The sequence below is a fragment of the Giraffa tippelskirchi genome, chromosome 9, assembly GCF_054371585.1.
Source record: "Giraffa tippelskirchi isolate mGirTip1 chromosome 9, T2T-mGirTip1v1.2.pri, whole genome shotgun sequence".
Classification (NCBI taxonomy): Eukaryota; Metazoa; Chordata; class Mammalia; order Artiodactyla; family Giraffidae; genus Giraffa; species Giraffa tippelskirchi.
The window spans coordinates 138862501-138884311 of record NC_137283.1 but is presented as its reverse complement, the minus strand read 5'-3'; the positions used below and the strand labels follow the sequence as shown (position 1 = coordinate 138884311).

General features: G+C 42.8%; 2 protein-coding genes across 2 annotated transcripts in view; both read right to left on the bottom strand.

The window, feature by feature from the left end:
• Positions 1-1925: 1925 nt before the first annotated feature.
• SLC35D3 (solute carrier family 35 member D3) lies at positions 1926-4196 on the bottom strand. Its single transcript, XM_081526701.1, has 2 exons — positions 3755-4196; positions 1926-2755 (listed from the first exon to the last, which is right to left on the bottom strand). Exons 1-2 carry the CDS (start codon positions 4194-4196, stop codon positions 1926-1928), a joined length of 1272 nt encoding a protein of 423 aa, XP_081382827.1.
• A 7408-nt stretch (positions 4197-11604) lies between these two features.
• The window catches only part of PEX7 (peroxisomal biogenesis factor 7), a 75998-nt gene continuing 65791 nt past the window's right edge, over positions 11605-21811 (bottom strand). Inside the window, exon 10 of the mRNA XM_081528864.1 lies at positions 11605-11751. Within this exon, the coding sequence (XP_081384990.1) occupies positions 11683-11751 (69 nt within the window). The 3' untranslated portion in view covers positions 11605-11682. The remainder of the gene's footprint in view (positions 11752-21811) is intronic.

The following is a 21811-nucleotide window of genomic DNA, read 5'->3' as shown; positions in this document are numbered from 1 at the left end:
CCAAAAGTACCTTTGCACCTCCTTGGCTCTGACAGGTCCCATGACCATCCCTGAATGAATGGAGTTCACCCATCCAAGTAAAGGAAATGCTTCCACTGGATTGGTAGGAGTGTCTCTACAAATGTTTCTATAAGTCTATTGACAGAAAAGAGTTAATTTTTTTTTGTAAAAAATGCAAACCCACAGTTTTAACCAAAAGGGATTTTTTTTCAGCGAAAAACAATCATTTTATTGATTTGTCTGATAGTGGACTTAAAAAATATATATTTTGTTCGGCTTTGCTGCTTTTCACAAATTCTCAGCTTCATAGAGTAGCTACAGGATGTTGCCTCCTGGCGTGCTGGCATTACCTTTAATGCTTATTTTGAAAGAAGTCATCATAACTCTAGTCAACCATTTCTAACTGCAGCCATATGACAGCTTCTACCACTTAAATGGCTTCTAGAGGTACCTATGGGAACATCAATTGCTGATGAAAACAAGGAAGCCGGAACCAATCACAAACTATCACAATGACACTTATCAGCTTGTAGAGACAAAATGATGCCTCTGCTTTTTGCTTGGTTTTGATTTTTGGAAAATAAAGAAAAATAAATGATGCCAGCATCTGAGAGTCTCAGAAACATGCTGGCAAATAATGATTGTCTTCACCCTCCAAGTACCTCTCTGGGAGGGGGCTGACGGGAAGACTCCCCTGGCTTCCCACTTTTATTACGTTTCAAACTCCATCTTAACTGAAGTCAGTTGTGGATGGCTTTCACAAGGCAGCATGAGGTAGGACTTTATTTTACTCTACTTTTCTTTGACTGGAAAATGAGAGTGTTTTTTATGTTACTCTTTGAAACCAAACTGCCACACTAATTTAGGAAGTTCCTGCTGGGGGTGGACCCTGAGCCCCAGATACTAAACACCACTCATAGACGGCAAACACAAGCCACACAGCAACAACAGAACACAGATGTGTCTAAGACAAATTTCTAACAATATACCTTTTAGCAGAGACTCATACTTTATTTTGACAAATTTAAGATAGAAAAATATCATAAATAGAATATAGCAGTTGCTCTTTTTGTAACATAGTTTAGGATGTGCAGTGCGACTTGAAAGGCCCAGCTTAACTGAACGGTCTCATTTCTGTTTGGATTTCAGTTAATACTGAATTATACATCAGCCATTGCATTTGCTTGAAAGAATACTGGACAGAGTAAAACTGCTTTTTTTAAAAAGGTTATGGCATTCAATAACAAATATTACAAAGCAATGAACTAAAACGACCTTTCAAATATTTTTAATTACTAAAAGCCAACTTTAAACTTCATGATTAAAGCTAAGAATTCAGTTTCAAAATAGTTTTAACATTTTCTACCAGTAGAAGAGTAGAGCACTTATATATTTTTTAAAAGTGAGGAAAATTAAACATATTTCAGGTGACTTTAAACAGTAAACATCAATTCAGTGTATTTAAATATGTCATTTCAATAATACATTCTTCCAAAGTGGCCATAAAAACTATAGTTCAAACTATCATCAAAAAGGTGCCCCTGCATGTAATCTTTGAACTTAGTTAAGTGCTGCCATCATCTCTATGCTCCATCTTTGGAGGGGGTGGTTGAAGGACTCTCCACACATGCAGATATTTTGTTATGGTCATAATGACCAAAAATGTGCCAGGAGTCTGCAGCTGAAACTCTGCCTTAGTTTGTTAGTCACCTTCACAATCTTTTGCCTCTGTGACACCTCTGGTATTCTCAGGCTAAATAATTCACACAGGTACTAATTTTGTTGCTGTCAGGTGTTTCAGCTTCTTTCTTTGCTCCCCTTCGCCACTCCTCCAAGCATGAAATTGGGCAGCTCCTCATTAAAATATGTCATCTTTCACATATAAAATAAGTGTATGTACATATATACATACGTGCATTTCCTTTTCAAGGACTGGGTAACTCCTCATTATCTATCAAATAATCCTTCTTTATATACTTGGCTCCCCTAACTAACCTCCACACTTCGAGGTAAGCATCCTTTAATGAACTCCTGCCCACTTCTTCAGAGCTGTCTGAGATCTGCGAGCTCCTAGCCATCAGCGAGACCCCTCTGGGGCTGCCCCTAGCCTCTTGCCCACCCCGCTGAGTGGAGCCACCCGCTGCTTTCCCACCTTCTGACCCGCCATTTCCACCCTCCGCGGGCAGCTCCTCCATGACGAACGGCGGCTGATCTCCACTTGGCTGCGCCTCCTCTCCCCCCGGCTGCGTCTCCAGGTCCTCGTAGTTGCTCTGCTTTCTAGTTTCCAAAAATTTGGCCACACAGTAAATGATGGAGCCCAGGGTGTTCACCACGACGCCGGCAATGAATAGAGAGGTGGGCTCCACATCGCTGAAGGCCACCATACCCACCGTGATGGTAGCGATGCTCTTCACCACCCCCACGAAGCTGGTGGTCACCGCTGAGTTGATGTAGGTGCAGTGCAGCGTGGTGAAGTTCATGGCACAGCCGATCAGGATGCACGCCACGAAGATGGTCACCATGGCCGGGTCCCTCCAGCCGGGGAAGGTCCAGGCGTGGATCGAGTCAGTGCTGGCGAAGGATAAGACGACCAGCAGCGGGGTGGCGGACACAGCGATGACGTACTGCGCGGTGAGCGGCCCGTGCTCGGTGTCTGAGCTCGCCTTCTGGATGAGCACCAAATAGGCGGCGTGCACCAGCACCGCCAGCACGCCAGTGACGTACCCGATGGGGTCGCCGGTCAGGTCACCGGCTCCTGGAGCGCATCGAGAGAGGTCGGAGGAACGAGGGCAGGAAGGAAACAGAGAAGACACTGGGTTGGCGGGAGTTGGTATCCACTGGGGGCAACGGCGTAGGTTGGAAAGTAGGGTGTGCGCCCTAGCTCTACCCACCGTATCGAAAGGAAAAGCCAAGCAGTCAATTGCCCAGTTCGAGGCAGGAGGAGAGGCGCGCTCTCCCTTCCTTATCCTCGGGGGCGTCCTGTCTGCCTCTCTCCAAGACAGAGAGGCTCAGGACAGCACCAATGCCCTTGGGGTAGGCGCTGTGGCTTCCCTGAGCTGGCACGGGTGTCGCCTGGGCACGTGGTACGACTGCCGCCTCCGTGGGGCACAGAAGAAAGAGGGGGGCCAGGCTCGTGGCTTTTCCCCGGGCAGGCTGGGCGTGGGGCGACCCTCGAAAGAAGGTTTCCCGCTCCGCCGGCGCCCATCTCGCTCTGTCCTCCACGCCCAACCTACCCGAGTCTCAATCCGCCCACCTCTGCCTAGCGTCCGCAGCCCCCCGCTCGGCGCCGGAGATCCCAAGCTAGCCTCGGGGCTCAAGCTTCACTCGCATCGTCCCTCCCCACTCCGGCCCCGCGTGACCCAGGGAAGTTCTCGGCCCCCTCCTTCCGTCTCGGTCGGGGGGCTCTAGCTCCCAGGCTTAGGGCGGCTCGCCTACCCCCTCCCGGAGGAAGGAAGAAATAAAGGGGGAAGACGGAAGGGGGAGGGCGAGGAGGGAAGGGCGTTACGGAGCGAGACAGGGGCGGGGGTCGGAAACCCGGACTAGTAGTGGGAGTGGGGGCTCTAAAGGAGGAAGCCGGAGCGCAGTGGAAGACTCGGTTGGATCTCAGGGGTCCCATCTGCTAGCGGAGCCACCGTGTTCAAAGCTCTCTGCCTCAGTCTCCCCATCTGGAAGTGAGAGCTTTGCACTGAGTGATCCCAGAGGTCTCTGGCTGGTGGGGCGGGGTGGGCCGGGGGTCCGCGCGGGTCCAGCTCACCTGCCAGAGCTGCGCCGCAGGTGGTGATGAGCACGGCCGCGAGCACCCCCGGCGAGGGCGCTCCGTTCTTGAGCACCAGGACGCCGATGAGCATGGTGACCAGGGGCAGGCAGCGCTTGAAGACCACGTACATGGGTAGGCTGAGGCCGCGCAGAGACCAAAGCGTGAGGCTGGACTGCAGCGTGGAGAGCACGGCGACCCCCGCGAAGGAGCGAGCCAGGTTCAGGCCGAAGGGGGGCACCGCGATGAACCCCAAGCGCCGCAGCAGCTCCAGGCTCAGCGCTGCGGTGGAGCTGGTCAGGCACTGCACCAGGGTCAAGAAGGAGAACTGGTAGTGGCTGATGAGGAACTTAAGCAGGATGTTGAGGGAGCCGGAGAAGACCCCGTGCGCGATGGCCACCGCGATGCCCAGCACGCGGCCCCGGCGGCACAGCTGCCGCATCGCGCCTGCCCCGCCGCACCCAGCGGTGGCGAAGCTCCGGGACCGGCGGGAGGAGAGCGCGGAAGGCCGGGATGAGCGGAGCGAGGGCGGCAGGGGCGCCCGCCCAACACCAAGGCGAAGGGCAGGGGGCGCCGGTTCGGCTGCGGAGAGAAGGCAGCTCCAGGCAAGCGTCCTCGCGGCTCGGCGGTTCCGCGTCCGACTGCCCTGCAGCTCCGGGGAGGCAGGGACGGGGGCGGGGGACTCCGAAAAGTGGCAGAGGTGGGGAGCTGGTCTGAGAGGAGTGGCGGGAATCCTAGCGACAGCGACTTGTAAGTAGGTGACGAGCGGCGATGGGTTGTGTCCCGAGCAGTTTCACCGGCTGGGAGGACGCTCTGCGGCTGGAAACCCCGGCAGCTGCCGCGAGGGGGACCGGACCTGCTCCCCTCGGGCGCCCCAGCACCCACCCGGGTCGGCTGTCGGGGCGCGGGCCCCTCTTCTCCTGCATTGCCAGCCGCTCTCGCTCGTCCCTCCTTCACAGATCCGGGCTGGGGGATCGCGGGCACAGCTAAAGATTTTAGAAAACAACAGCGTTCCGGGGTCGCGCCGCGTTTATTAGCCGCAACAAGTGACAGCGCCCTCAGCTCCCCTCCCTGCGAGATGTAGCGGCTTTCCCACCCACGGTTTCTCCCGGCGCAACCGTGGGACCCTGTTCAGCTGCCGGCCAGGGAAGAGAGAAACTTCGGTGCCCGCGGGTTTGGGGGCTCCCGGATGCTCGGGTGTCAACGCCCCAACGTTGAAGACACTCAGAGCCCCCCCTACCCCCAAGGACGCCACCGGGGCGTGCTTCACTTAGGGCGCGAACCGGTCCCTTCCAGTCTCAGGCGACGCGCTCTCCAGTCCGTGCGCCCTCCACGGAGGGACCCGGGGTTACGCTCGCGGCTAGGAGCGCAGGGATGTTCCGGGGGGCGCCGTGGCCTCACGGGGCTGCAAAGCCTGGGGGCGGGGGGCATGGACATCTATTGCAAGCGAGGCAAAGATGTGAAATAAGCCAAAAGGCAGAATCTGAGTCCAAGTAGCGTCTAATGGTTCCGGAGGATCGCCGGGGCGCCGGTTCCCAGGGGTGAGCCGGGAGCGACTGGAGGCTCTGGGGGGTGCGGGCGTGGAGGCAGGGGAGGGCGCAGTCCCGGGGGCGGGAACCCGGGATGAGCCTTGATACAGCTTTCTCTAGATCCGCGCAACCGACAGCCGGCCGCTTTGGGAAGCAGGACACCCCTTACCTACCGGCTCCCCGGCCCAGGGGATGTCCGCCTCCCACAGGACTGGTGGACTGTTTACTTCTTATTTAGCTCAGAGTAAAAATAATGAAATTCTTAATTTCTGCAGGTGCAAGACTCGTGTGTTCCATTGATCTGAATTTCGTTTTCTGTTAAGTAACGTCCGGACCTGTAAACTCAGCATCAGAGGGGTTCGCCCAGCCGAGGTCACTGCTAAGAGTGAGCACAGTTGCGTTTTCGCGCTACTTAAACATGCCAGGCTTGACCAGGGCTTGCGAGCAAGGAAGAGGGCTCGAGATCGCGGCGCCTACCTGTCCTTTCCTTCACTTCTGTTACCCACCAGGATCCCAATCTTCTAACCACGACAATGACCTAATACGCACGATACATTTCCCCAGCAATTCTTTTTTGTCCTTCACAGTTCCACCGCATCATTTCCAGTCCAGATGTTGAAGCCGTGATTATTATTGGTGCCAGAAGGAAATGAACAGTTTACGTCGGGGATAGGTACCATCATAGCGATCTTTCAGCTTAGCCAGCTTTGTGTGTGCTGGGAGCTCACGTGGGTGGCTGGGATGCCCAGGGCCTAGTAGGGCCACCTCCCTACTAGGTGAGGTGAATATACTCACCCCCCACAGGTGAGTATTCAAGAAAACGTTTTCAGAATGGCCCCTGTGCCAACTTTCCAGGAACAACACTGGATAGTATTATACTTACACACGTGCTTCCGGTTCCCTGAGGAATTCGTGGGTTTTTGGTTTTTGGTTTTTTTTTGTGGCTACAATCTATGGTTACACACCATTGGCTATTTCAGGGACTCTGTTCTTCAACTGTTGATGTTATTTCTTTAGAAAATGAGGTTTGAAGCAACAGTTGAAATTTATGTGTGTGGTATAAGCCTGTATTTAAAGTACACTCATAAAAACTTTGAAAATTAATTTTTTAAAGACAGCATCAGCAAATACCACTGTTCTACTTCTGGGGGCTGTTCCAATCAAAGAATGGTGGTTTTAAGCCATATTAAGTGAATATAAAGAGTTGTCTGCACAGACCTAGTTTTGGAATGATTCATTTCTGCCAGCAATTATAATTGCTTCCATTTGTGATGCTAACATTAAGTAAAAGATTTGAGGCTGATTCAGCTATCTTACTCTTCTCATTTAGGCAAGAATATTTAGCTTAATTTGAAACCTGCATTGGCATGGAACAGTACATTTTCTCCACTTTACTGCAGATAATTCTTTTCCATTAGGGCTTTCATTTTTAAAAAAGTTAATACCATCTCCCACACCAGTTACTAGATAAGCTCCTAAAAGAAAAAATGGGAAATCTCTTGAAGAAAAATGGGGGGTGGGTGGGAATAAGAATACCATTTTTAGCAGGGTTAATTGAACATAAATGTCAATCTGAAGGTCAAAAAACTTATTTGACCTACTGGTATCCAGGGTCTAGACTCAACCTCCATTTTCTTTGGAGCCACACAATAAATTTTAACAGCGTTAAATAAATCCTTTAGTTCATTTATTCAGTGAATATATCCAGCTAGTGTTTTGTACCAGGCCTTCTGTTAGCCACAGAGGATTCAAATATAAGTGCTTAAGGGATTCACAGGAGGAGATGAGGCGACATAATGATACTTATACATCAGTGGGGGCTCGTGCCAGAAGCAGGGGAGTGCCAAGGAGGGCAGCAACATCAGCCTGAGAAATGGATCAGAGAAGGCTTCCTGGAGAAGGAAATAAGGTCTTATTTCATTATTTTAATGGTAAAAATGAGGCATGCTCATTATACTATGTAAGAGGAAAACAAAATTTATAAATAAGCGAACATGCTGTCTTCAATATTTCCCACCCCCAGCCCTGCTACAGAGAGTTGGCTACTGTTAAGAGTTTGACATGAACATTTCAGTTTTTCTTGTGCATATATGGATACATACATAAGCCATCCTTGAAAAGAAATAAACTTAGGATATCATACACACCTGTCTATAAAAGCACATTGTGGTAACCAGCCTCTAAGAGAGTCCCCAAAGATCGCCGGCTTCCTCTTCTTTACACCCTTGTGAGCCCCTCCCACGTTCTACCATGTTCTACCACAGTTGGTCTGAGTGACTGAGAGGATGCTGCAGAGGTGATGGCGTCACTCCGGAAATTAGTGTGTAGAAGACCGAGGCTTCCATGTTGAATTTTCTCTTTCTCTTCTATCAGTCCGTCAGTCTCAGGGAAAGCCAGATGCCATGTTGCAGGGACACTCAGCCAGTGGAGGGTTCTACACGGTGAGTATCTGAGGCCGGCTAACAATCACCTGAGTGACTTTGGAAGCATTATTTATATGGGGAGTTTGTGAGCACGCTGGTGTTCCTGGGGCACAAAGTTGTGACAGTGTGGAGAGAAGCAATGCTGCAGATAGAGGCAAGGGCTAGCCCCAGAGGACCTTGGCTGCCTGGTTAGTGAGCTTGAACTTTTTCCTGTAGGCAATCCTATAAGCAGAGAAAGGTTTTACACTGAAATTGATGCAATCAGATTGCATTTTAGATCAGCCTCCGGCAGCTGTGTTGAGAAGGATGGCTCTGAGGGCACAGAACTCGAAACAGACACATCATTTAGGAAACTGCAGCGATTGTCCAGAGAAAAGCTAATGAGGGCTTGAACTAGGGCAGTGGTATTTGGATTGAGGAGAAGAGACAGAATGGAGAAGTATTTAGGGGGTAAAAGGGATAAGACTTAGTGACTTATTTGATGTGTTTTGGAGTGGCAAGGTGGGAATAAGGAAAGGAGCAAGGATGGCATTAGGTCTTTAGCTTGAGCTCCTGGGTGGATTGTACTGACAACAACAGGCAGGAGGAACCCATGTAATGAGCAAGATGAATTTGGTTAAATTGGGAGACCCAGGGGAAGACAGGAGATTTGGAAGTAGTCAGTATGGAAGTCAAGAACACATAAGTAGATTATCTCTTTCAAAAAAGAGGCCTATTAAGTAAGAAATTAATGAGTTCATTTCTGGAAGAGCCAAATTATAGCTAAGATACACAGAGAGCGCTCACTGCCAAAAGCAGAAGGGACAGCTGACCCTCAGCCTGCGTCTTCCCAGGGAAGAGATGCTTTAGGAGGGCTACCCCAGGACCACGGTGTTTCTTAGCTCTTTAGACTTGGAAACACATCATTAGGAATGATGAGGATCTAGTTACCAGAGAGTCCTACAACCTCCTATTTCTCAGTGGGCCAATTTCTGTTATTCCTAAGAAAAAGGCCACGTGGCAGGACAAGATCCAGTCATAGCTGATTTCAAATTCTAGCTCCATACTTCCTGGCAATTATGGCTCCTGAAAGCCTTCGTTTCCGTGTCTGGAAAATGGGAGGGCTTCCTTGCAGGGATGTCATAAAGATTAAAGGGAGTAAGATACAGAAAGCATCTCATGTGATGCCCAGGTCACAGAAGATACCCAGTGACCTCAGTTCCCCTTTCCTGCAGTCACTCCTCAGTGCTGTGCTCTCACTGCAGGTACAGGAGGAACTTGGGAGAGGCAGACAGGGATGAAACTCAGCCACCAGGAGACAAATTCTGCTTTTCCCGACCTAGAGGGAAGGACTGGCTGTCCTCTCAAAGTCCAGAGGCTGCTTGGTTTGTGAATTACCAAGAATTCAAAAATCTTGTGCATTCACTTCCAGGATAGAATCCAGCTCCTTTCCCTCTAGCTTGACACTCCTAGCTCAAGGAACTCACTGAATAAATATTCCTCCATCCTCCTTCAGATTAACAGACCCCAAGCACCTGAGGTTAAGTATTATGAAGTAGTGTTCTAAGCAGCTCTAACATCCCCAAAACAGAGGGGGAAAAAAAACGAGAGGGATATTAGTTTTTAAATTACCAGTGTCTGTTTCAAATAATACATCGTAAATTATTTTAATAAAATCTCTTGCATTCTAAAAGGAAAATAAGTCATTTCCTTTCATGACCTGGGTTAGATATTTTAGAAGGTCTATTATAAATTCTGCCCATACAGAGAACACCAACTGTGAACCTACTTTTATTGAGCTGCATACACTTGGTGCAACAGTTTGTCTTTCTTATGGAGGGAAGCAACACAAAAGCAGCTTGTGAAATGACCTCATCATCGTGCCAGCTCTAAGGATGTGCTTGAGCACCTTCCACCTTACAAGACAGTCATGTGAAGCAGTGTCCTCTCTATGGGGGCCTCTCAAAAACAGTTAGCACTGATTGGTCTAAGAACCAAAAAGAGTTAATACTTTCCGTGAGACCATTCATTCGTTTGACAGATATTCACTGAACACTTTCTTTGTGCTGGGCATGGTGCTAGGGCCAAGCCAGAATGAGGTCCTTGCCCTCAGGCCCTGGCCACTGCATCCTGTACTTGACCAGACTTCCCATTTATGCTTCCAGGAGCAACTTTCTAAAACTTATTCTTAGAAAACATATATTTTCAAGACGACGCTTTGCTCCACTTTATGTTTCCTTTTGTTTTTTTATCTTTGTATCTTGTAAGGTGTCTTGTTTTTCTGCAGAAACTGGGAAATATGTAAATTAGACAATAAACATGTATTTTTTGTTCTGATAAAAAGTGTATTTTGCTCTTTAAAAATTCTCAAAAACTTGTTAAAAATTTAGTGACAGTTTTTGCCATTTGTAACATTTTTTTAAATTTATTCGTTTTTTTAATTGAAGGACAATTGCTTTACAGAATTTTGTTGTTTCCTATCAAACCTCAACATGAATCAGCCATGTGAAAGTGAAAGTTGCTCAGTCATGTCCGACTCTTTTCGATCCCATGGACTATATAGTCAGTGGAATTCTCTAGGCCAGAATACTGGAATGGGTAGCCTTTCCCTTCGAACCTAGTTCTCTCACATTGCAGGCAGATTCTATACCAGCTGAATCACAAGGGAATCAGTCATAGGTATACATATATTCCCTCCCTCTTGAACAAAGTTGTCTATTCTACTACTTTTTCTCTTTCAACCTAATTTTTAATGGATCATCACACCTTAAGGTTTTTCAAGACTTAAGGCGGTAGTGAGGAGGGTTTATGGCATTAATTAGGATATTTCATTATTAGTTATGAATTAACCAAGTATTTCATTACTTAGTTTTAAGGTAATTTACTGAAACCTTGGTAGGACCTAAGACTTTTTGCCCAGTGACTAGTTTTTCAAAAATTTGATTACAGAGAAATAGGAACAGAGAAATATAGGGTCATGGGTATAATATCTAAAAATATTTGAATAAAAGTAAAACACATGTAAGCTCTTAACTCTCAGCATCCATGTTCTTTTTTTTTTTTTTTAATAATTTTATTTATTTATTTTTGGCTTGCTGGGTCTTTGTTGCTGTGCAGGCTTTTCTCTAAAGTTGCAGCGAGTGGGGGTACTCTCTAGTTGTGTGCAGGTTTTTTAAATTGTGGTGGCTTCTCCTGCTGCAGAGCACAGGCTCTAGGCATGTGGGCTCAGTAGTTGTGGCTCCCAGGCTCTAGAGCACAGGCTCAAAAGTTGCGGCACACAGACTTAGTTGCTCTGCAGCATGTGGGATCTTCCTGGACCAGAGACTGAACCCGAGTCTCCAGCATTGGCAGGCGGATTCTTTACCACTGAGACACACATGTTCTTATGTATGACGGACACTAGTCCTTGAGAGAATCTCATTCATTCTGTATGTCAAGCACATAGCAGATGCTCAAAAAATAATCGCTGAACAAATCTGCAGTTATTAGAGCCCTGTTACTATAACCATAGATGTATCTATATTATACAGTGTGTTATATATATATACACTGTATTAGAAAAAGTAACCTTAGTGGGGGCATCATAAAATCATAAATGATCAAGAGATGCCATTTATTCTAATTTTTATCAATAGCAGTCATTATATTTTAAATCAAAAATGACAAATTAAAAGCAAAATATATCACTATCAATATAATCTACAGAGCTCCTATATTTTAATCCATTTTATAATAGAGGTTATATTTTAATAGATACTATAAGATACACCATAATTTCAACTATTCTTAAGATTTTAAGAAATATGGCTTATGTACCAGGCTTTAAATAGTGAGCCAAAGTCTTTACCAGCTGCCTCAAAATTGATTCCAAAATGAATTTTTAAAATTTGAAATATGAATAGTATATAAAAACATAAAATCTATAGTATCAATAATTTATTTCCTGCTAAGCAGTTCTTCAGTCAGTCTCCTTTGTTTCTGAATGGAGAGGTTTGTCTCAAGCCAGCATGGTAAGACAAACAGGATCATATATCTTTATTGTTTCATCCCAAGCACAGTCAGCCACCTGGAAAACAAAAAGGAAGTGAGAAGAAACAATCCACAAACGTTCAAAATGGGGAGAAAAAAGCCTAAGTCACTTGGAGTGTAAGTAGATCATCCACCACTGAACAGATCTTTAAATAGGAGGAACACAGGAACGTGTTTCTGGAAAAAAAGTCTATTTTCCCTTTTTAAGATACACTTTGGGGCTTGTTTCCAACCGACTGAAGTTGCCTGTAAGGGTTTCCCATCAGAGCTACATAATTCCCTATGGGTCCTGAGATAAATGTTGAAAAGGTACATTCCTAAGCTGTGAACCAAGACACCATACCAGCTATTATGGGGATAAAAAAGAAGGAAAAGCATAGTGCTTGCCTTCAAAGAATGGCTCATTCAAAACCCAAAGTGGAAAGTGCTCTAATAGACTCTCAGGGAAGCGATTCTTTGAATCTAGCTGGGAAAGTGTCAGAAGATTTCACAAATGCCATTGCATTCACACTGGCCCTCGTTAGGGGCAGATATGGGGTAGACATAGACATTCAAGTCTAAAAAGTCATATAAAAACACGAAGGGAAGATAGCTCAGGGTGCTCAAAAATGTGTGTTAAAAAATTGGTAAGTATAGCAGTATCTCAGGGTATAAAATCAATTGTATTTCTGTATACCAACAAGAGAAAATTTTTAAACTGCAAATAAAAAATTCATTTAGAATAGCATCAAATAACAAAATACTTAGAAACACATTTAACCAAGGTATGCAAAACATCCACCCTAAAATGCAGCTGAGAGAAATTAAAGATGGCCCAAATAAATGGAAAAGATACCATGTTCATGGGTTTGATATTTATTAAAAAGTTAATTTTCCCCCTAAATGATTTATAAAAAAAATCATAATCCCAGCAAGCTTTTTAATAAAAATGTAGAAGATGACTTTTAGTTTATGTAGAAAGACAGAGGATCTAGAATAGCCACAAAGATTTTGAAAAAGAACAACAGAGTTGTACTGTTTACACTGCTGGAGTCGAGATTAATCATAAAACAAAAGCAATCAAGACAGTGCAATACTGGAATAAGGATATACAAACAGATCAAAGGAACAGAACACAGCTCTGGAACAGACCCAACACTTGGACAGCTGCTTTTTAACAAATGTTCCAAAACAATCAAATAGGGAAAGAAAAGTCTCTTCAACAAATGATGCTAGAACTGGATGGCCATATGGAAAAAATAAGAATTAAACCCCAACTTCACACCATAAAACAAAAGTTCATTTAAGATGGATACATCACAGACTGAAATATAAAAGCTAACGGTATAAAACTTTTAGAAGAAAACACAGGAGACATATAGTCTCAATCTGAGGGCAAGCAACGATTTCTTAAACAGGAAGTAATAACCATAAAGATTAGATAATAGGCTCAATCAAATAAAACTTTTGATCATCCAAAGACACTGCTAAGAAGCTGAATATGCAAAACACAGAGTGGGAGAAAATATTCACAAAACAGACATCTGGCAAAGAATTTGTATCTAGAATATATAAAGAATTACTACAACTCAGTAATAAAGACAACCCAATTAAAAATGAACAAAAGACTTTGTTAACAGATAAAAAATATATAAATTATCAACAAGCACATAAAAACATTCAATATCATTAGGCATCATGGAAATGCAAATAAAAACCACAATGAGATACCATTGCATACGCACAAGAGCCAGAATTAAAGATGTGCTGTGCTGTGCTTAGTCATTCAGTCGTGTCCGACTCTTTGTGACCCCACGCATGGACTGTAGCCCGCCAGGCTCCTCTGTCCATGTGGATTCTCCAGGCAAGAATACTGGAGTGGACTGCCATGCCCTCCTCCAGGGGATTTTCCCAACCCAGGGATCGAACCCAGGTCTCCCACACTGCAGATGGATTCTTTACCATCTAAGCCACCATGGAAGCCCAAGAATACTGGAGTGGGTAGCCTTTCCCTTCTCCAGGGGATCTTCTCAACCCAGGAATCAGACTGGGGTCTCCTGCATTGCAGGCAGATTCTTTACCAGCTGAGCTTCCAGGGAAGCCCCAAAATTAAAGATTAACATCAAATGTTAGAAGGGATGCAGAGGGGCTATAACTTTCCTGTGTGTTAAGCTGCTTCAGTTGTGTCCAACTCTTTGCGACCCCATGGACTGTAGCCTGCCAGACTCCTCTGTCCATGGGATTCTCCAGGCAAGAATACTGGAGTAGATTGCCATGCCCTCCTCCAGGGGATCTTCCCAACCCAAGGATGGAACCTGTGTCTCTTATGTCTCCTGCATTGGCACACCAGTTGTTCTTTACCACTAGCAACACCTGGGAAGCCTGTGCTGGTATAACCACTGTGGAAAACTGGCTGTTCTTATGAAGTTAAACACATACCGAGTGATTTCACTCCTAGAGGGGCTTCCAACAGAACTGAAAACATTTTTACAAAACAGTGTATATAAGGATGTCCTTAGCAACCTCATTCACAATAGCACACAACTGGAAACAAACATAAGACATACAAAAGAACGGCTGACAAACTAGTAAATTCAAACAATAGAATGCTGCTAAGCAACACAACGGAGGGAACTACTGATGGTGGAGGGAGCAACATGGATGAATCTCACAGACAGTAAGTGAGTGAAAGAAGACAGAAACAAAAGAGTACATACAGGAGAGGGCATCATGTAAGTTCTAAAACAGGCAAAACTAATCTAAGGCGAAATAAAAAATTAAGGAAATGGTTGTTTTGTCTTTTCAACTGGAGGGAGGGATGGGGCTAGGGAGAGTCTGGAAAGGAGAACAAGGAAATTTGAAAGGAAGATGCAATTGTTTTGTATTGCAATGAGATGTAGATTACACAAGTGTATCTGTTTGTCAAAAACCTATATATAAGATTTGTACATTTCAATGTATGAAAATGACACCTAGAAACAGTAAGAATAATAATGACAATAATAAAAATTGAATGAGGATATGAGTAGAAGAATAAACAAAACAAGAACGTTGCTAATTGTCAAATCTGGATAATGGAACTGTATTATCCTATTGTTTACTTTCTATACATATGAAATTTTCCAGAGTAAGAGAAGGAAATGAAAAAACGTAAATAGTAACATTAAGGATGAAGCAGCAAGAGAGGGATTTGACCAAAGTTATTTGCACTGTATTTCCCATCCTTTAATGGTTGCAAAGGCTGAAAGTTACACAAGGAAACTCAAAGTCTCGGTCAATCAAATTACCTGGCTGTCACTATAGAATACAGGAACTGCAGAGATTAATCAGAACATGAAATAAAGTGAAAGTTGCTCAGTTATATCCGACTGTTTGCAATGCCAACGGACTATACAGTCCACAGAATTCTCCAGGCCAGAATGCTGGAGTGGGTACCCTTTCCCTTCTCTAGGGGATCTTCCCAACCCAGGGATCGAACATAGGTCTCCTGTATTGCAGGTGGATTCTTTACCAGCTGAGTCACAAGGTAAGCCCAATCAGAATGTATTAACTCCTTATCATTCACTAACAATATCTCAGCTCAGAATCCAAGCTAGAGAAAGCATTAGAGACCTTTTGGTCAAACTTTTAAAATTTAAGCATTAAAAACCAGACTCTTCAAGATTTCGTTGCTACCGACTTCTGTTTCTCAGTGCACCAGGCTCACACACTCAAATCCTGGCATCTTGTTCATGCCTCTGTGCTCACGTCCTCACACGGATCCCCTCCCCTGAATAACCTTTCTCCCTCCCTTCCTTTCTGGTCCTTATCTTGCTTTGCCTGGAAATGACACCTCTTTGCAGAAGAATCCATTTAAGCATTACCTCCTCTGTGAAGTCATTCACTGTACCTATAATATATCAGCTGTGCTTATTTATTAACAAATGTTTCCAGCTCTTTGAGGGCATGGACCACATTGTGCTATAACTTAACAATGATTCAATAAAGATTAGCTCAAAGAATGAGTTTTATAGATGAAGGTGCAGAGCTTAACTTTTTCTCATATTCACACTACAGGAGCAGAGGTGGAACCATAACCTGACGCTGCTGAGTCTGTCCACTGAAAACCGCGGCCTCACAAAAGGCTGATCAACACTCATTATCTGCCTAATCCTGCAACTGTAAATTTTTATACCCCGAAACACAAAGATTATTACACAAATTTATTTGTCTCATTTATGTATATAGTTTTTCAAGTGCTGGGCCTTTCTGTATGTCGTATCAACTATTACAGAAAAGAGAATCAGAGAAATGAGACTTAAGCTTCTAATATAACGTGTCTGTAACTTATGTTTCTGAATCCTTATTCAGCACTCTTCAATCCAGCTTCTTACCTACTGAGAACTTATATATATATACATATATATATATATATATATATATATATATATATATATAACAAACAAATGTCAAGGCCACTGAATCAGCAAATGTTCATAACTCTACACTAAATTAACTGCTAATATGAGAAAGACCTAAAATTGCAAGGATTCATAATCATGACTAGATTATGGGCTTCCCAGGTGGCGTGAGTGGTAAAGAATCCACTTCCCAATGCAGGAGATGCAAGAGACATGGGTTTGAGTCCTGGGTCGGGAAGATCCTCTGGAGAAGGAAATGGAAACACATTCCAGTATTCTTGCCTAGAAAATCCCATGGACAGAGGGGCCTGGGGGGCTACAGTCCAAGGGGTTGCAAAGAGTTGGACATGACTGAGCACACATGAATAGATTGATTCAAATTAATGCAAACACTCTTTACCCATTAACTAATTAATTAATTAAAATTAATTAACTATTTCATTAAGCCCCATCTAGTGCTGGGCTTCTTCAGTGGCTCAGTGGTAAAGAATCCTCCTCCTTGCTAATGCAGGAGACGCAAGTTCAATCCCTGGGTCTGGAGGATCCCCTGCAGAGGGAAATGGCAACCCATCCCAGTATTCTTCCCTGGAAAATCCATGGGACAAAGAAGTCTGGCAGGCTACAGTTCATGGGGTCACAAAAGAGTCAGATACAACTGAGCGACTAAATAAACAACATCAAGTGCTGTGAGTTTTAAAAAGCTAACAAGTGAAAAAAAAAAAAAGGTAAGAAAGAAAAGCACTTTACTAAACTAACAACAAGGCTCCAGATCCTCTAAGAGAGGCAATGTAGAGACTGAGACTTCCTGATAAAGAAAAGTGACCATGAGGTCACTGGGGGTCCACAGTGGGGTGCTCATTAATTACCATCACAACCCCAATGGCCTTGAAGGGACTGCTTCCCACTTAGTTCTATAAATTAGGGTAAACAGGGCTTTTTCTTAATGTCCCATGCTACCTATCTGAAGCCAGCCTAAAAGACTGCTAAAAATTAGGGTTAACAGAAAGACCAAAAAATAAGTAAGTAAATCAGATGACATGGTAATAAATACTCTTGTTTTACTGGATGAGATCCACCCATTGCAGCAGCTTGTCAAATACAGCAAGGAATCCTAGCCGCCATCCCGCTTCTCCATGGCAAAGCCATCTTTCCCTCCCATCCCCAGGAATTCACTCCTGGACATGAAGACTCCTTCAAGGCCAGACTCAGGACAGAGAATGAGAAGACAGTAACAGGATATCTCCTTTCTTATCTATCGAAGATCTTCTTTCTCCGTTTCAGGCTCATATATGAGGACTCATTTCTTTGCCCATTACCTTGCTGTCAGGAAAAACTGTGCAAGATTGCAATCAGCAGATAGACTGCTAGGTGTTCTTTCAGTGGAATGCTGGCATTGTTCTAGAGCCTCACAGGATTACTGTAATCTATAGGGGTCTTATGCCTTCCACTGGCTCTGACTGGATTATTTTACAACTCTAAAGTCATAGAAAACTGATAGTAATCAAATGATTCTCAGCCATTAAAACTGCAAATGAAGGCTGTCCTATGGAGACACAATCAATGCCTTGTCCTGTCTCCTGAGACGATGCTAATCATTAAGTGTTACTGCCCATGGATACTGACTGTTCTGCATCTATTAGTAAATTCATTCTCACATTCATCAGCTGCCTATATGTGTTTGTTCTTTGGTTCCTTTGAGCTAGCTGTAAAATCCTTCACAAGTTACAAAAGGTCTTTGACACATGTTCATATTATACTTGTATGAGAGCCATGACTGCCATATTGAAAATTATCCTTGAATATGGCCACAGAAAAGCCATTTCATTAAAAGAACAAACATGAAATGGAAATAAGGGGCTGATAATCATCTAGAAAAAGGAGGCTAAGAATAATTGCTAAAATGGGGTATGAAATAGAGCTCTATCTACACATTCTGGCAGCAAAGGTGAAAAAGGCAAACAATAATATAAGATACACAAATACAATGAATTTACCAGTTCATCAGGGGAGATAAAGTTTTTTTCTAGAACTTGACCAATTTTTCTAGAGTTCTAGAGTTTTTCTAGAACTCTTATAAAGAGAAATATATAACAGACCCCTGTTACAAAAAGCAATATAATGCCAAAAGAGTAGATTTAAAAGAGATAAAAAGTCATTCTTCATATGGCTGTTTTAAAAATAAACATCTCAACCCTCAAATAAGACAAAAGCACACTGTTAAACTATAGTTTCCTAGAGGCATTTCTACTGTGCAGTGGTCTCAAGCTTTGGCGTACATTAGAATAGCTTCCCAGGTAAAGAATCTGCCTGCCTGTGCAAGAGATGCAAGAGACGTGGGTTCAATCCCTGGGTCAGGAAGATCCCCTGGAGTAGGAAACAGCAACTCACTCCAGTATTCTTCCTGTAAAATTCCACAGACAGAGAAGCCTGGCAGGCTTCAGTCCATGGGGTCGCAAAGAGTTACGACATGACTGAACGACTGAACTCAACTGAAAATGAACTGAACTGAACTGAACTGAAAATCTGTGGATGGGGAACCCATGGTACAGAAGGTTTACTCTATGTCAATTAACTGGGCTTTCGTCCTGTGCACTAACCTGGAGTTCTGAGGAAGTCCTTTATGTGCAAGAATTCTTGGTTATCAACTAAAAGGAAATTTAGCATTACTGAAAAAATCTTTTAAAGGAAGATTTCTCTTCCGATCTTGAGGAAAAAGAAATTAATTTGCTACTACTACAATGGAAAACACCTTGTGCCATATTTTTACATTTTTTATTTAGAATCTAAGTTTAAAATCTGGTAGGTTGATATGAGATCAGAAGACAGTGCGTTGTGAGGAGGACCAAGAAAGAAGAAACACCGAACTATCTTTAAAGAAAATCACTAGTCCTACACCTGAAGCATTCTTAACCAAAATGTATGTAGCTTCCTGACCTGATTCTCCATAAGCAAGAATCCAGAATTTCTACCTGAACACATTAGAAAATTCTATTACTCATTTAAACTATGGTCAATAACAGAATTTTTATGTTACTTATTTTATTTTAGATGTGTACCCTGGTGAGTTCTAAATGGGTTAGAACAGTTTATAGATAAACCCACAGGGCCAAATAAAATAAATACAGATTTTAAAAAATCTGTTCTAAAGGGAACAAATGGAGCAAAATCTTTCAGCTGTCAAAGCTAATCATGTTACAACACCTGCATAATAAATTAGGCTCTTTGCTTTACAATAACTATGGAGAAAATGAAACTGTTCTGGGTAATATAGCTTGTTTTCTAACAACATTCGCATATGGATGGAAACACTTTTGTACAAGTACACCTAATCAGGATTTTTTTCGAGTCATTGATTATGTCTTGGCAGAATCTGGGAATTATACCCACTATCTTATAATAACCTATAATAGGATATAATCTGCAAAAATACTGAACCACTATGCTATACACCTGAAACTAACACAAGGTTGTAAATCAACTATACATCAGCAATAAAAAAAGAATAAACTAAAAAGTTCTAGCTTAAAGGCAACTAAACTGCATTATAAGTCCTCTGATAAAACCTTAATCTTTTAAGAGAGGCTTTTTCTGACTCCTGACTCCCGTCTAGGGTTTCTGAAGGCTGGCTGCCAAGGCCTACCTTGTTTGACCTCTCCTCTGAAGTTGAATGTGCATGTGGACACCACAGCATAGGAGCCTTCAGGCTCTGCATCTTCTGCCCGAGGATATTCAAGTGGAAAACTTATTTCTTACCCTGCAAGTTCCCATTGTTGTACACTTCATCCCTATGTCCTCTAAACGTCCTTTAACCTGAGATCAAAACGCCAACCTTTTCAATAAAATTCAGAATGAAAATTATCAGCAATACAGGAAAAATGGTCTGTTAGAATATTTTATATTTGTTTAATGTAAAATTGGAAGAAAAGATTAATCTTCTTCATTATTATTTTTAAAAGCTCCTATCTTCTAGGGTAGTGAAAAATAACCAATAAGGTAAGAGCTCATACAAACGTCTGTTTTTTGTTAGTTCAATTTTACTTTGAACAGCGCATTTGACATTTCTAATTTTAAGAGTAAGCACATTAATTAGAAATATGAATTTCTTGATACTATCCTAGCATGTCAGTTTCTTTAAAACATGTAAGGAAGCATTCTTGAAAAACAGAATAGAAACTTATTATCTACCAAAACAGCCTATTAATTTCTGAAGTCAGCTATAGCATATACATCATGGTATCATACATGGAATGCTTGAGAGCAACTGTATTAAATATTTTGCCATTTTCTATGTGTAAAGTACTGGGCTAAGTTCCACAGTAGACCCAAGGATATTAAACAAATTCAGCCAATAAGGAGTTTATAATAAAAATTTATCATTGATGGATCAAGTAAGACTTGTTATAAAGCATCGTCAATAATAATGATCCTATAAATGCAAAATTTTGGAAAACATTATAATAAAAATATCAGACTTTATATACATGTGTAATTTAGAAATGATTTATATTCCTAGTTTATCAATGTTCTCCATTTTATTAAAATGTTTACACGTGCCATTGATAAGGTAATTTATTTCAATTGATTTAATACAGCTGTTAATATAACAAAGATATCCTACAGATCCATTAAAAGGTTTACTTTACTGACAAGTTTTCCATTTCTTATTTATCATTATACTCTTTCCTCTCAATTTTGTGCACAATTGTTTTTGCCCTTGGGAAATTTGTTTAATCTATTATAATTATCTGTATGTGTCATACAGATAATTATATACCTTCAGCAAAAATGGACAAGAGAAATAAGCAGACAGATGTAAAGAAAATGAAAGAAATCACAAAGAGTCAACTCTAAATTTTAAAAAGCAGCACAGACAGTACGTTGCAATGTATTAAACTACAGACTAAAGAAAACATGTCTTATTTACTCAACCAGCTTCCCAAAGGAAGCAACTGCAGAGAAGAATGTGGTTTATTATGTTAATCAGTATGGGGTTTAAGTAAAGGTAGAAAAGTGTTGACTAGTATACTAAAAAAAGGGTCTTTTCATTCATCCACTCGTTCATTCATTCAACTTTTATTCAGTACCTACATATCAGGGAGTTTATGTAACTTCTGGCAAGGGGCTGGCACTCAAATATTTACCGAAGCAAAAAAAGGGAAAGGAGAGAAGGGAGAGAAGACCCTGGCCAGGACTTGGAAAGGCAGAAATACTTTGCACAAGCAGAAGTGGAGGACAGAGAGGGAAACAGCGGCAAACACATGGAGATGACAAATAATAAAATATAATTGGTATAAAATAGGGAGATTATAGGAGAGTGAGAAGTTAAATCAGAGAGCAATACAGATTACATTGAATCTTGAAAGTAAGATTAACAGTTCAGACTATTCTGGAGGTAATAGGCTGCCTCTTGAAACGTTTCTGAGAGGACATGATGAAGAGGACAATTTAACTATGTTGATTTGTAAATTAAAACTAGTATGTAACTAGTATGGCAGACAGTTAATGGTCAGAGTCCTTAAAGAGCAGTCACAGGAATGGCTGATCATGTGTTCCAGACGAGAAAGACCTATTAGGAGGCAAATGTAGTTATCTTTTGTAAGATGAGAAAGATAGCCATAAGCAAAAAAGAGAGTACTCTGCTGCAAGAACGTGATGTGTCTGTTCATTTATTCCAGTCATTTTTTAAGGTCCCTTAGTAACGGTATATAATTTTCTTTA

Bases quoted from the DNA above. Each gene is read 5' to 3' on its own strand.
- SLC35D3 (XM_081526701.1), bottom strand. From the start codon at position 4,196: ATGCGGCAGCTGTGCCGCCGGGGCCGCGTGCTGGGCATCGCGGTGGCC. The intron at 2,756-3,754 runs GTGAGCTGGACC...GATGCGCTCCAG, and splicing joins CTGCGGCGCAGCTCTGGCAG to GAGCCGGTGACCTGACCGGC.